Below are 15,588 nucleotides of genomic sequence, written 5' to 3' on the forward strand. Positions count from 1 at the left end.
CAATAAACCTAACCTTACACCTAAAGCAATTAGAGAAAGAAGAGCAAAAACCCCTGTAGTTAGCAGAAGGAAAGAAATCATAAAGATCAGATCAGAAATAAATGGAAAAGAAATGAAGGAAACAATAGCAAAGATCAATAAAACTAAAAGCTGGTTCTTTGAGAAGATAAACAAAATTGATAAACCATTACCTAGTCTCATCAAGGAAAAAAGGGAGAAGACACAAATCAACAGAATTAGAAATGGAAAAGGAGAAGTAACAACTGACATTGCAGAAATACAAAAGATCATGAGAGATTACTACAAGCAACTATATGCCAGTAAAATGGACAACCTGGAAGAAATGGACAAATTCTTAGAAAAGCACAACGTTTCGAGACTGAACCAGGAAGAAATAGAAAATATAAACAGACCAATCACAAGCACTGAAATTGAAACTATGATTTAAAATCTTCCAACAAACAAAAGCCCAGAACCAGATGGATTCACAGGCAAATTCTATTAAACATTTAGAGAAGAGCTAACACCTATCCTTTTCAAACTCTTCCAAAATATAGCAGAGGGAGGAACACTCCCAAACTCATTCTACAAGGTCACCATCACCTTGATACCAAAACCAGACAAAGATGTCACAAAGAAAGAAAACTAAGGGCCAATATCACTGATGAACATAGATGCAAAAATCCTCAACAAAATACTAGCAAACAGAATCCAGCAGCACATTAAAAGGATCATACACCACGATCAAGTGGGCTTTATCCAGTGAATGCAAGAATTCTTCAATACATGGAAATCAATCAGTGTGATAACCCATATTAACAAATAGAAGGATAAAAACCATATGATAATCTTAGGAGATGCAGAAAAAGCTTTTAATAAATTCAACACCCATTTATGATAAAAACCCTCCAGAAAGTAGGCATAGAGGGAACTTACCTCAACATAATAAAGGCCATATGTGACAAACCCACAGCCAACATTGTTCTCAATGGTGAAAAACTAAAACCATTTCATCTAAGATCAGGAAAAAGACAGGGTTGCCCACTTTCACCACTATTATTCAACATAGTTTTGGAAGTTTTAGCCATAGTAATCAGAGAAGAAAAAGAAATAAAAGGAATCCAAATCGGAAAAGAGGAAGTAAAACTGTCACTGTTTGCAGATGACATGATACTATACATAAAGAATCCTAAAGATGCTACCAGAGAACTACTAGAGCTAATCAATGAATTTGGTAAAGTAGCAGGATACAAAAGTAATGCACAGAAATCTCTTGCATTCCTATACACTAATGATGAAAATTCTGAAAGAGAACTTAAGGAAACACTCCCATTTACCATTGCAACAAAAAGAATAAATACCTAGGAATAAACCTACCTAAGGAGACAAAAGACCTGTATACAGAAAACTATAAGAAACTGATGAAAGAAATTAAAGATGATACAAACAGATGGAATGATATACCATGTTCTTGGATTGGGAGAATCAACATTGGGAAAATGACTATACTACCCAAAGCAATCTATAGATTTAATGCAATCCCTATCAAACTACCACTGGCATTTTTCACAGAACTAGAACAAAAAATTTCACAATTTGTATGGAAACACAAAAGACCCTGAATAGCCAAAGCAATCTTGAGAAAGAAAAATGGAGCTGGAGGAGTCAGGATCCCTGATTTCAGACTATACTACAAAGTACAGTAATCGAGAGAGTATGGTACTGGCACAAAAACAGAAATATAGATCAATGGAACAGGATAGAAAGCCCGGAGATAAACCCATGCACATATGGTCATGTTACCTTTGATAAAGGAGGCAAGAATATACAATGGAGAAAAGACAACCTCTTCAGTAAGTGGTGCTGGGAAAACTGGACAGCTACGTGTAAAAGAATGAAATTAGAACACTTCCTAACACCACACACAAAAAGAAACTCAAAATGGATTAAAGGCCTAAATGTAAGGCCAGACACTATCAAACTCTTAGAGGACAACACAGGCAGAACACTCTATGACATAAATCACAGCAAGATCCTTTATGATCCACCTCCTAGAGAAATGAAAATTAAAAAAAATAAACAAATGGGATCTCATGAAACTTAAAAGCTTTTGCACAGCACAGGAAACCATAAACAAGACGAAAAGACAACCCTCAGAATGGGTGAAAATATTTGCAAATGAAGCAACTGACCAAGGATTAACCTCCAAAATATACAAGCAGCTCATGCAGCTCAATATCAAAAAAACAAACAACCCAATCCACAAATGGGCAGAAGACCTAAACAGACATTTCTCCAAAGAAGATATACAGATTGCCAACAAACACATGAAAGGATGCTCAACATCACTAATCATCAGAGAAATGCAAATCAAAACTACAATGAGGTATCAGCTTACACTGGTCAGAATGGCCATCATCAAAAAATGTACAGACAATAAATGCTGGAGAGGGTGTGGAGAAAAGGGAACCCTCTTGCACTGTTGGTGGGAATGTAAATTGATACAGCCACTATGGAGGACAGTATGGATGTTCCTTAAAAAACTAAAAGTAGAACTACCATATGACCCAGCAATCCCACTACTGGGCATATACCCTGAGAAAACACTAATTCAAAAAGAGTCATGTACCACAATGTTCATTGCAAGTCTATTTACAATAGCCAGAACATGGAAGCAATCTAGGTGTCCATCGACAGATGAATGGATAAAGAAGATGTGGCACAAATATACAACGGAATATTACTCAGCCATAAAAAGAAACAAAATTGAGTTATTTGTAGTGAGGAGGATGGACCTAGTGTCTGTCATACAGAGTGAAGTAAGTCAGAAAGAGAAAAACAAGTACAGCATGCTAACACAACACATATATATGGAATAAAAAAAAATAAAAATGCTTCCTATGAATCTAGGGGCAGGACAGGAATAAAGACACAGGCATAGAGAATAGACTTGAGGACACAGGGAGGGGGAAGGGTAAGCTGGGATGAAGTGAGAGAGTAGCATGGACATATATACACTACCAAATGTAAAATAGATAGCTAGTGGGAAGCAGCTACATAGCACAGGGAGATCAGCTCTGTGTTTTGTGACCACCTAGAGGCGTGGGATAGGGAGGGTGGGAGGGAGATGCAAGAAGGAGGGGGTTTGGAGATATATGTGTATGTATAGCTGATTCACTTTGTTATACAGCATAAACCAACACAACATTGTAAAACAATTATAGTCCAATAAAGATGTTAAAAAAAAAGAAGAAAATGGTAATGTCAATCTCATGCCTCCTTAAGTCTAAAATGCGTGGTGTTGATTTGGATATCCTGTTATGTATATGAACGCTCCTCTATTCTGCTCACTGCTCCACCACCATCTGTTCCCCACCATCTGTCTCATCCATTATCAGAAGTCTTCCTTAGGATTTAAGATTCACTCTCCTGAAGATCCAGATATCTCATTGATTTGGAGGCTGAAGAATCCAAACCAGATTATGAACCTGTTGCTAAGTCATCTCTCAACAAATAAACCCTACTCTAGGGTTTTCTATATGAGGACCAGACCACAGCAACTGGATTGCTGGAAGATCCTCTGAATGGACTTGAGTCCTAATGAACCAGGCTATTTCTGATTAACTACAGAGCCTATAAGATACATTTAACATTCAGACATTTCAGGATGAAAGGATCACATATACTCCCCAGCCACCATGAAGAATTGGCTCAGATACCAAAAACTCCACTGAAGACCGACTCAAAGTTTATTGTATTCAGAAAAATCACAATTGCAGTCAGAAGAAACTCAAAATAATAAGTTTACAAGAGATAGCCCATAGAACATTCAAAAGGTTCCATAGCAGAGAAAGGATCCTATGGGCTCTATTCCAAAGGCATTACATGGTGATAATAAAAAGACAGTGGAAAATGGAGGGAAAGCCAATACAAGAAGGAGCAATAGACAGGAAATAACTAGACATTAGAATTTGGAGATTGTAGAAGGCGTCTTTACTCTTAGAGTAGCTAAAGGGTTGGGAAGTGCTGAAGGATGGTTGCTGTCACCGAGGTGAAAAATCGGAGTACTGCCGGGTTTGTAAAGCTATTAAAGCAGAAATATCTTCACCGATCTTCTCTTTAACAAAGTCCATTACCTGTAGCAGGACACACACAGTTACTATAGAGTTTAAGATGAATATTTTGAGCTCTCACCTTCAGATTCCTTCCTCTTCACCTTTAATCCTTTGACTTTGGAACAGTCTCTCAGTATTTGTGTGACCTCTTGTAATTACAACCTTTCAAACCTTCCAAGTAAGCATGAATGAGCAGACCATGCTTTACTTTCTCTTAGACCTTCTGACACTATTTTTCAGAATGGAGGGGCAAAAACAGGCTTTGGCCTCCAAGAGATTTCCACTTCATACAATGAATCTACCCTAAACCCCAAAGAGTGAAGCTCTGGAAATGCTTCAGAACAGATATCCTGCTCAGGAAATATAAACCAGGAAGAGTCTTAATCTTGAAGTTGACTTTCCCAGATCACAGGACTCAGTATTCTAATGTGAAACAATTATTTTAGGCACTGGAGATAAGTTCTAAGACAGGAGGTGTGGTTTTAGGGGCACATGTATGGAAAGGGACATAGGACTGTGAGGCTTTGGAATATCAGATGACGGCAATGTCTGATTTTGTCCAGCAAAGATAAATCAAGGGCCATGACTTTTGCACTTGTTTTCCCTTAAAGACATCACATGTCCTTTCCCTCACTCTGTTTCCTTCCTCTGGATCATTCCATATATGTCTTCCTCTGACCACATCAAACCCACCTGCAGGTGCCTCACAGAGGACCTCGGTGTTCAACAGTGTTGCCTTTGCGCACACCCTTGATGATGAAGATCGTCCCAACAATGATGCCCACCAGAGCCACAACCAGGCCCAGGGCACACACTGCGTTCTCTGTGGTCTCTGTGAGGGGGGTTGGAGCTTCATACTCTGGGGAAAAATAAATCAGAGTACAGAAATAATGCATGTGGTAGGGAGCAGCACTTAGGACCAAATATAGGGTACTTAGTCAAAAGAATATTTTTTCATCAACTAAATAAGAGGAAGACAGGATGACGTATTAAGGAAATTACAGATTTCAAGTGGGGAAAGCTGAGCAATGGGAGACCAGGAACAGGAATTGGAGCAGCTGTTATGAAACAGTTAGGGGACTTGTGGCCCCAAAGGGCCAGACACATGCGTCACAGGAGAAAACCGTAAAATACAGGAGATTGAAGGATGGTTCTTACCCCAGTGCTTGAGAAGAGGCTCCTCCAAACCCCAGTGCTCCACCTTGCAGTCATAGACATCCTCGGCTGAGGGCACGAAGGGGAGGTAGTGAAACTTGCGGAAAAGGTGGTCATTCCTGGGCAGGAAGACTGTCTCTGACACTCCTGTGGTGACAGGTTTGCCATTTTGAAGCCACGTGACATTGATCACTGGTGGAGAAAACTTGTTGATGAAACAGATGAGGACGTTGGGCTCTCCCAGTTCCACAGGGGTGTTTGAGAGCACAGTCACTTCTGGAGGTACTGGGGGACAGGTGACAGAAATTAGCCTTCCCTGCTTAACCCTGCCCTTCTCCCTCCCACCAAGGCTGAAAAAGCAACTGAAATTGTGCCCTGAGAATCTGTGTCATGGTCTCAGATACCCAGCTCTGATACCCTCCCCCATGATCGGGAACCAACATTGAGGTGTAAGATACCCAAGGACCTCATTCCTGGCTCTCCCGGCATGGATTCAAGGCAATGACTTTATGAGAGACTGTAGATGCTAGAGACGAGATGTGAGCACATCAAGAAAGAAACAAACTCATAAAGTTCTTGGGCTGGTGGCATGAGAATTTGGAGCTTGCATATGGCAAGAACAGGTCCCTGGGAGGGAAAGGCAGTCACAGTAACGTAACACAAAGAGCTGAAGTATCTATTTAAAGCTACAATTCCCAAGCCTAGGAGTGCAGCAGAGAGAGTTACCATTGGTGTTTGGGGTGTGGTTGGAGCGCTTTATCAAGATGTCCAGGTTGGCTCTTCCCACAGCCATATTGGCCAATGCACCCTGAGCCTGAAAGCTGGCAAAATTTCCAAATTCTTTAAGCCGCCACACTGTCTCCTTCTTTTCCATATCCACGTGGAAAATCTCATCACCATCAAAGTCAAACATAAACTCGTTTGATTGATAAGGGGACAGAGAGAACTCAGCCTGGATGATCACGTGATCCTCTGAAAAGACAAGAAAGGGAATTAGGGTGGGAACCAGGAGAGAGAGTTGAAGAAGAACCCAGGATGTGAGACACACACATGTGGGCAGGGGTAGTGGAAAGAGAGGGCCAAGTGGAAAGGAGGAGTGATGGAGAGTAGGGATGAGTGGGAAGATGAGGCCTGGGTGAAGGACATTCGTGTACAACAGAGCTGGGAGTGGACAAGCAAAGGTTCAATGTAGAGAGTGTGGATTGAGGAAATGAGGGCTGAAAAACTAGAGTCTCATGAAGCTTTTGTTTGTCTCTATGTTACTGCCTGAGAAATGATTCCCTCTTTAGAATTTCAGCAGTAGCCCCTAGGAGAGAAATGTTCTCTCACTCTCTTGACCTAGGAATTAAATAATTTAAGCCAGAATCCCAGGGCATGTCTCAGAGCACCATAACTCTAAGAAGAGAGAAACAATGTTTAAAAGGTTGGGTTTGAACTCTGGAATCAAATTAAATCTCGAATTCTCATTCAGCTACCTAGTGATCTTGAGTAGATTACTTTATCTATTTATATGTAGTTTTCCCATTATATTCTACTGTGGTTTTGCTTCCATGTTGGGTTTGTTTTTAAGATGAAATGAGACTAGTTTTAAGTAATTTCTTAGTATATCATCGGGATTACAACAAGTACTTTAGCATCAGAAACTGCTTTATGTTTAAGGGCCAGACCCATGGACTATATGACTGGAGATTGTGGTACCCAAATAATTAAGTTTGAGACCTTGTAGCATTGTGGAGCACTCACTTTCCTGTATCCACACCCACACCCTGCATCCCTCTGAGGGAAGTACTATATTTGGATTGACCTCACCAACATTCCCTTGCACCTTAAAGATCTTTAGATTGAGACTGTCATTGAGGGACATATTCTATTATGGTTGATAGTGAGAATAATCTACACCAAGGGAATAATGGACTTGAAATAAGAAAGCTACAATTGAAGAGTATGCTTCCTCTGTGGTGCATGTAAATGAGCGGTGGGTTTTAAAATCTGACTGTATATTGATAAACCTAGGGATTTATTTAGCATTTGCAGCTACACACACACACACACACACACACACACACACACACACACACATTGTAACTTCCTCTTTTAGCTCCAAGGGAAGCTATCTTTCCTGGAAGGCATCCTTGTATGTGGCTCTTTCTGGGCAATAGAAACCTATACTGTCATCATGGGTCTTGGAGCTAGGTTATTACTTTACTTATTTCCAGTCTACCTGCCACCTTCTTTGGGGGTCACTCTGGGCGAAGAATGTTTTTTCACAATACACCTTCACAACGGCACAATATTTGCTCTGGAGATGGTAGAGAGTAATATCAGACACTTCACTTCCTTACTCAATTTTTCTACTCTCTTAAGAATATTACTAAGTTACAGCGACCAAAGATCCTTTTAAGATCCACTGTAACTGGGGTTATCACCGTCCCAAGAGACAGTAAATTAAATGCAATTCATATCAGCATGGCTGCCCTTCCCCCTCCCTTGGGTGAATGGTTGCTTTTTGGTGATTTTCCTTTCTAGTGATCTTTAGTATAATGTCTATGCTCCAAATAGACTGACAGAATTGACAGGCCAAAAGATAGCTACCGTGGCAAAAATAGTTAAGAACAGGTGCCAAGAAATCTCATACTTTTTTCTGATTTAATCCTCATGAAATTACATGAGGTTTTTAATTTTTACTAATTTTCCAGGAATGAAAAGTTAAAGAGCAGAAAGGTATCTTGTTAATGCCTGTCAGAAAATATTTCCCTGAAAGTTTGGCTTATATCAAAGTCAATAGTATTAATCAGTACACAATTGAGTTTTGCTTCTCTAATCTAAATTTTACTTCAGTTGCTGGTGAGCAGAGAACTCTTCTAACTACAATTTATTATAACATTAGAGTTAGACCGAGAAAATACCTGTCACTCTTCTTTTTCACTCCAAAGATTGTCTTTCAAATGTCCACAGTTCACTTCTCCGATGCTCTCAGAACTTATTTATCCCTACTTTTGATTCTTTCAGCACTTACCTGTGATAGCCCATGATTCCTGAAGGCTTATCAGAACAGTGATGAAAAATCCTGGTATTGGGACTCCAATTATGGCCATTTTCTTTTTAGGTGTCTCGATGAGGGTCAGTAGAGCTCAAGGTGGGTCACAACAGACTGGAATACAAGTAAAGAGAATGTAGGGTTTCAGAGCCTGACTGATTAAAATTTAAAATCAGTTGAGCTGCAGCCAATCAGAAAAATCATTTGATATGACACTGCTGTTGCTAAGGGATGGACTTTTGCAAAGGGTCCAGGAAAGGTGATGCTTTGTTCATTAGATGAAAAGGAACTTCTTAATCAATCAAACAAACTCACAACCAAACAAAAAGAACAAAAGAATCGAGTTTTCAAGAATGATGGGCAATCACTCAGAGACTCTTCCATCCCAATCCAAGTGCCAGAAATGGATCTCCCTGAAGCACATTAGTGAGAATAGAATCAATGGAAATATCCTAAGATAAGAGTTAGTGGCAGATCATGTCTCTGTGCTGTGACAGCCGGGGAATTTATTTAAGGGACAGTAGTTCATCTAAAAGGAAGGTAAATGGTCAGGCTATGAGGAGTGCCTGAATCTTGGCAGTGTTGGGTGATAGAGCTGCCCTTAAGGCGCCTCTTACTGCTTCAGGCTCCCTCCAGTGTCCTACACTCCAAGGTGGCCAACTCTACCCAAGAGTTTGGGATCCCTGACAGTTCAGGAGAACATCAGAAGAGAAACTCTGAGTTCCAACACTCCCAAAGCTGGAGATGTATGGAAAGCTACACCTTGGAACGTAGGTAGTGGTTACTGGAGATAGTAGACCGGAAAGGGGGAAACCTATTCCTAACTCCCATTACCTTAAATATGTCCTGAGATTGGAAAAGACTTTTGGGCACATACCTTTCCTGAAGAATCAGATAGATGAATAAAGAGAGTAAATGGGGCAGAGCTTATTTTACCTGGAAGACTAGAGATAACAACCAGTAGGAGGGCTTTACCATTACTTCCTCATGATGAAAGTTCTGATTCAAAGAATTTATCTTGATGTTCACTGTTGAGAATACTGAAAGTTAGCACATGTTGACTGACCCTCATTTTTTGAAAATATAGCAAAACAGAAAGGAAAGTGTTAAACCAACCCTAGAAAGGGCTGGAATCCAAATACTTCCAAGGAGGAGAGACCTGGCAGTGCGGCGGCTCATGAGATGGTGAGTTTACTCTTGAAGATCAGTCATGACACATATACTTAGGGTGGGTTTTCCACAGTGTTTTCTACACTGCTGAGGTCTCATCCTGCCCTACTACTCCCCTCCCAGTTCAGAAGAGCCAAGACTCTACACATGGCTGATTTTTGGATTGTATCTAAGGGCTTTTTTTTTTTTTTTTTTTGCGGTATGCTGGCCTCTCACTGTTGTGGCCTCTCCCATTGCGGAGCACAGGCTCCGAACGCGCAGACCCAGCGACCACGGCTCACAGGCCCAGCCGCTCTGCGGCATGTGGGATCTTCCCGGACCGGGGCACAAACCCGTGTCCCCTGCATCAGCAGGCGTACTCTCAACCACTGCGCCACCAGGGAAGCCGGTATCTAAGGGCTTTGAACATCCTCTGATCCTGACTTCTGGGTGCCTGGGAGGACGCACACACAGTTCTGCCCTAAAATTGTTGAGGACTGTGTGTCCTGGAGGCACTGGAATGGGCCAGAGGAGACTTACAGTATCAGTCTCTGCTGAGAGTCTGATCCTATAATTTAGGTTTGTCATCTCCTCTATCCTAACCTCCTCTAATCACACCTAACCAATATAATTTTTCTGTGCTTGCCCTTTGCTGGCTGCCATAATGCCTTGTTCTTACGAGATGCTCAATATATGTACAGTAAACACAGAGACTATATATGTCTCTGTGTTCTACATGTTGTAATAGCACCTTCAACCCAAGATGTTGCTCAGCAATTTATGATGTCGTTTAGTCCTAAAACACCGATTGGTTCTCCTCACGAGATTACTAACCTGGGGAGTCTTTAGAATAGACTTTGAGTTCCCTTTCTCTGTGATGAGAAAGAAGTTTCTATTTGGACATTAATCATGGTTCCCTGTTTCCTCCTGACCCCTAACTTCCTGTGTGTTTGAGGGAATTTCTGAGGGCACCTGAGTGAGGTTGTCTCGGTAACGTTAAAAGGCGAGGAGCCTCTGTACTAGTCAGAGTTCATTCAGGAAGTAGAAATCCCTGAGGACACCCTAAATGGGATTATTTATTACAATTCTACTCTATTATAGGGAATTACACCTCCAAACTTTTGGAAGCCTGCAGGAGCACAAGTCAGTACAGACCCCTAACTTTGAGAGGGAGGGACCTGTAGGAGCCACTGCTGACATCATGGCTCCTTTAGAGCTCAGGGGGAAGGAATGTCTTGGGAACACAAGGATGCTGCCAACACAAGATCCCTGTCTGTGAACCCTTGTATCCACGACCTGAGAAACCTTCAGCCTGTCTCTGCTTCCCGAATCTCACACTCCTAAGTTTCACTGGCAGAATGTAGACCACATTCAGAAACCAGGGGTAGGGAGAGCCTGGGAAATGTAATATTCTTAGTTTTATTCCCTACTATACAGACAAGACCATAGAAGCAAATAGGAATTAAAAAAAAACTACTAAATGCAAATGTATCTCTCTACCTCTAGCTCTGTATCTCTATTTCCCCCATAGTTCACTCGGGTTCTCCCCACAGTCCAAACTTAGAACCAGAGAAAATGTTATTTTGGAGTAAAAGGCGAGGGCTTGGAAATGAGATCGCTTTCTCCTTGGACCCAGGTCAAGTCTGGGACCTCTTTGCTTCATGTTTGTGTGGTTTGAGCTCTGAGAGCCTCCAGCCCCTTCCTTATCTGCCTTTCCCTCCTTTTCCCTCTAGCACTCAGAGTCTTCATGGTATTTCTCCTGCTGAGGACTTCCTACCAGAGGATCTTTGAGGATATTGATCTAGGCATTTCCTCCCCAAGTCCCCATGTAAAAAACTCTCCTTGTTCTCTATCATGTCTCCTCTCCATCCTGAGAGGGGGCAAAGGCTAATCTGCTGAAAAAAACCTGTGTCAGACTGAAAACTGTCAACTGATGACATCAACAAATGTGCTGGGATGATGGGTTAATGGACCTTCCTAAGATGTCCTGTGTGAATAAAGGGGTCCGTGGTGTTTGGGCTCATCTCTACCCTGGGAGGATGAGAGTTTGAGAGTTTGATTCATTTTTTTCTTTACCTCCACTTGAAATCTGATGTTTCAAAGGTCTGAGTTTGTACAGGCTCTCAGGGGTGCGAAATCACTTTTCTTTGTGTAGCTTTTGTAAATAAGGAATTGCAGACACACACACACACACACACACACACACGTGGGGAGAGGGGCTGGAAACTTCAAATCCACATCTCAGAATATTTCCACAGGCCCCATTGTTATGATTTGAGCATCTAGAGTCAGATTGTTGTATAATTCCCAATTTTCTTGTCTCTTCTAATAGGCTGAACTTGGTAGTTGAGAGACTGTGAAGGAAAAGTTTCATTCGAAAAATCACCAGTGAAGCCTGAGAGTGGCTGCCTTCACCAGCTGCCTCCTTGCGCCTGGACAATGGCTGATTCACTCCTTCAACTTTCTGTTCCTTCCACGTTTTGGCAAATTATTTTCAGAGCCATTTCCAGCTCCATCTATCATCTTTGCTACCCCGTGGCAAAGTTAAACGTGAGGACTGAATCCCTAGGACTGCTTACTGGGTGGATTAGGATAAGGAAGGTGGTAGAAAATGATCAAAAAGTACCTTGTAGTTAGGTTTCAAGTCTGAATGTTATGACAAATGAAAGAAATTTTCAAAAAACAGAGGTCATGATGAGAAGGTGGCTCTCGTTCGCATTGACATAGCACAGGTCAAGCGTACAGTGTAAGAGGGAAGTTTGTTAGATGATCACAGTAGAACACGGGAGAACATGAGTGGATGAATGTCATCTAACACACAGGGCATTTCAAGACTTAGATAGGATAATACATGAGAAATGACCAATGCCGTAAAATGCTTTAGCAAAATCAAAGTTTTTATCTAACTGTGATGAGAGAGAATTACCTATTTTTGATATAAGGTTACTTTTGAACTTTGAAGTTTTATGGTAGAAAGAAAGGTGAGAAATCGGCCAGAGAACTGTCACTGGTTTTACTGAAAGTCTTTTTTTTTGGTGCGGTCTTTCTCCCTTACCAATTAAAATATTACTAATAAAATAGTAAATATCATCTTAAATATTACCATTATATTTTCTACCATTATATTTCCAATTTATTCTGAGGAAACCAAGATTTACAGAAGTCTAGACCTTTGGTCAATGCCTCACTTAGGAAGTGGGAAGGTAGTTTTGTAAATCACGTCTCTAACTCTATAGCCAGTAATATGTGGAGTCCAAGAATGAGTCTATTCAAAACACTAAAACCACTCCCATCATAAATGCAGCCTCAGGTGGGGATGACAGTTGTTTTGTCTTGTAAACTGTGTTTATTGGTGAATATTTTAAAGGTTCTTAATAAACATGGCTTTCCTTTGAGGTTTTTTTTTTTTTTTTTTTTTTTTTTTTTCCTAAAGAGTAGTGAAAGCGGGACTAGGCTTCCCTCTTGTGGTCAATAGTATTTAATTCTTCATATCAGTTTTTTTGACATTGAGCGTTCAGAAAGCTAGTGAATGATCCAAGATTTTAAAAGTCAGGATGCTTTAACTAATGTTTTCCTCGTGTACATACTCAGAAATTCCCAGATGTGTTTGATCTAATTAGGTTGCTTAAATGGTTTACAATTTAAAAACCTTTAAAATCTTTTTACAGTAAGCATCACAATGCTTTTTTTTGGATAAGCACACAAACAAAACATGGAATGTGTTTCTTTTAAGTAATTTGAAAAATAAAATGATGCTTGATAAAGAAAACAAGTAACTGTAAATCACTTTCATTCTTGCGGGTAAAAGTTTAATACCCTTTCTATTTCTCCAGGACAAATTTAATCTTAGACTAAATCTCTAGCTCTTTTTAGGAAACCTAAGAAAGGAAGAATGTCAGCTAACTTTCTAGACAAAATTATCTATTGTAAAAATGGCTTTTGCTTGGTAAGTTGTATTGGCTAGGAGGAATATCTGATGAATTATAACAAGTGTGGGAACCCATACATAGCTTGGGCATCTCTGAATGCAATGACCCTTGTAATTGGGCATGCACTTACCAGGGGTCTGGAAGCTATGCACATGAACTTGATGCAAAAGGCATTGACTCCAAAATGATGAGGATTCTACCACAGGGTAGCTGCCACTTTCACAGGTGTAAATTCATCTTGCACCTGAGCTGTCACTTAGGGACGAGGTGGGCAGAGACCAGCACCTGGTCTGCATTATGGACTGTTTCAAGAACTTCTCCCACTGAAGAGAATGATCAGATGCTGCTCCCTTGAAATGCTTTGATTCTGTCTGCTCTCCTTCTGAGTGAATCTGAGAGCTAAGTAAGCCTGAGTATTTGATTAAACCTAAGAAGATTCCCTGGGCCTTCATACATGGACCGTTTTCGTTTTATTTAGTTTTTGCACAAATATGTGTATATGAGACATCCTCAGTGTTATTAGAGATCCCCCTCTAAGAAGTGTCTGCTCCTACATTTACACAGATAAAGGGGTTACTAATGTCCCATCTTGCTTTGATCACTCTTCCCCCATTTTCCTGTAGTAGGACCATAGTCCCACACAAGTCTCCTTATCACCACCACTTTGTGATTTATCAAAGTGGCAGGAAGTGTGAGGCAGGTAGTTTCCCTATATGTTCATGATTAAGTCTAATAACCAGTGGGTTTAAATTCCGTGTGACATTTAATATTTGTATTTCTTCTGATTTGTCCCAATGTACATCGCGTGAAAACACTAAAATTTTTTTTTTAATAATACTTTTGGAATCGGTACTTGAATATCCTTAAGATGCTATTTCTATCTTTAGACTCATAAATTTTTTTTGCATGGCGTCACTCTTGCTGTCTGTCAACGCTGCTTTGGGAATCAAGAAATTCTACCATTTCTCTTTGTGAATTGCTTTGCTCCTACCTGCATGGATAATTTAGGTTTTCAGTATATGGGGATTGCAGGAAACATGTTTCTGTCTACTCTGAAAGCACTCACAGCACAGGAGAGCACCCCTTCCTCTGGCATTACCCTGTCTGGGATCGTCTTGATGCTCAGTGCCGGGGAGATGTACCACCGCTGTAGCCTCCTCCCTAGTACAAAGCTGGGACTTTCCTTAAAAAGCTCTCTAGAGCCCCCAAAGGAAGGTGTGGGCAAAGGGTCCTCCATCCTCACATGGATTGTTGCTCACCTGGACTCTGCAGATATCCCTGGGATTCTGGGGAAAGGGGTGGGGCATACAGTGAACAGGAAGTCTCCTGTGAAAAAGTGAGGTAAGAGTTACCATCATTAAACCTTTAGCATGTAAAGTCCATGATCTGGAAAACCTAGGCTTGGGTAGGAGCTTTTATGACACTTAGGATGTGTCCCTGATGGTGACCCCACATGAATGGTGGAGGTATGTTCCATTCATATTGCTTGCACCATGTCACACCTGGATCATGCACCAGTGTACTCACTGGGCATCATTAAACAACCAGGCACTGGATGACACTGTTCCCACGTGTCCCCTCATCAGGCTGGTTTCAGTGGCACTCCTGTTGCAATTGGGTAGACTTCCCCTCATCAGGCTGGTTTCAGTGGCACTCCTGTTGCAATTGGGTCAGGCTTCTGTGAAACTGATGTCACATGTGGGGAAATAACTCAACATATTCAGCTGCGGCATGGGCTGTTTGGCCCTGGACGAGACAGCAGAGCAACTGCTGTTAATGGTCAGCAGCTAGAGACCCATACTTGCTTATGCAGAGCCTTGTGGGCATGTCTGGAGACCAAGAGGGAAAGCCAGGAGTGACGATCAGGCACTTACCCTGCACAAAGAATCAATTTCTGCTTTATGCTGGCTCCCACCTGGAGAAGGTATAAGGGTAAAGTTTCAAGTAGGGATGGCTGTGTGGTGCTGGGCAGTGAGATAAGGGTGGAGGGGAGGTGATAGGGCTGCCAATGGCCCCCATACCCACTCAGCCTGTTCAGACCCCAAATCTGAAATCACAAGGATGGGTCTCACCAGAGGTCCAGTACACAACACAGAAGACCCTGGAGAAAAGGTAGGAGCCCTAGAGATATACATATTTTTTTTCTTTTGTGAAGGATCTGATATATTATTGTGAGTTGCCCTGAGAGAGAAGCAGGTTCTTT

The 15,588-nt window shown here is 41.3% G+C and overlaps 1 protein-coding gene across 1 annotated transcript; it reads right to left on the reverse strand.

The window, feature by feature from the left end:
* Nucleotides 1–3,726: 3,726 nt before the first annotated feature.
* LOC309968029 (HLA class II histocompatibility antigen, DR alpha chain) lies at nt 3,727–8,400 on the reverse strand. Its single transcript, XM_082849119.1, has 5 exons — nt 8,287–8,400; nt 5,997–6,242; nt 5,274–5,555; nt 4,809–4,974; nt 3,727–4,136 (listed from the first exon to the last, which is right to left on the reverse strand). Exons 1-4 carry the CDS (start codon nt 8,363–8,365, stop codon nt 4,820–4,822), a joined length of 762 nt encoding a protein of 253 aa, XP_082705245.1. The 5' UTR covers nt 8,366–8,400; the 3' UTR covers nt 3,727–4,136; nt 4,809–4,819.
* Nucleotides 8,401–15,588: the final 7,188 nt, after the last annotated feature.

Source organism: Leucopleurus acutus (assembly GCF_964270905.1).
Source record: "Leucopleurus acutus genome assembly, chromosome: 10".
NCBI lineage: Eukaryota > Metazoa > Chordata > Mammalia > Artiodactyla > Delphinidae > Leucopleurus > Leucopleurus acutus.

Coding starts and splice junctions, on each gene's coding strand:
- LOC309968029 (XM_082849119.1), bottom strand. CDS start 8,365: ATGGCCATAATTGGAGTCCCAATACCAGGATTTTTCATCACTGTTCTG. Junction 5,556..5,996: donor CCACACCCCAAACACCAATG/GTAACTCTCTCT, acceptor CCTGTCCCCCAG/TACCTCCAGAAGTGACTGTG. Junction 4,975..5,273: donor GCCTCTTCTCAAGCACTGGG/GTAAGAACCATC, acceptor ATTTTTCCCCAG/AGTATGAAGCTCCAACCCCC.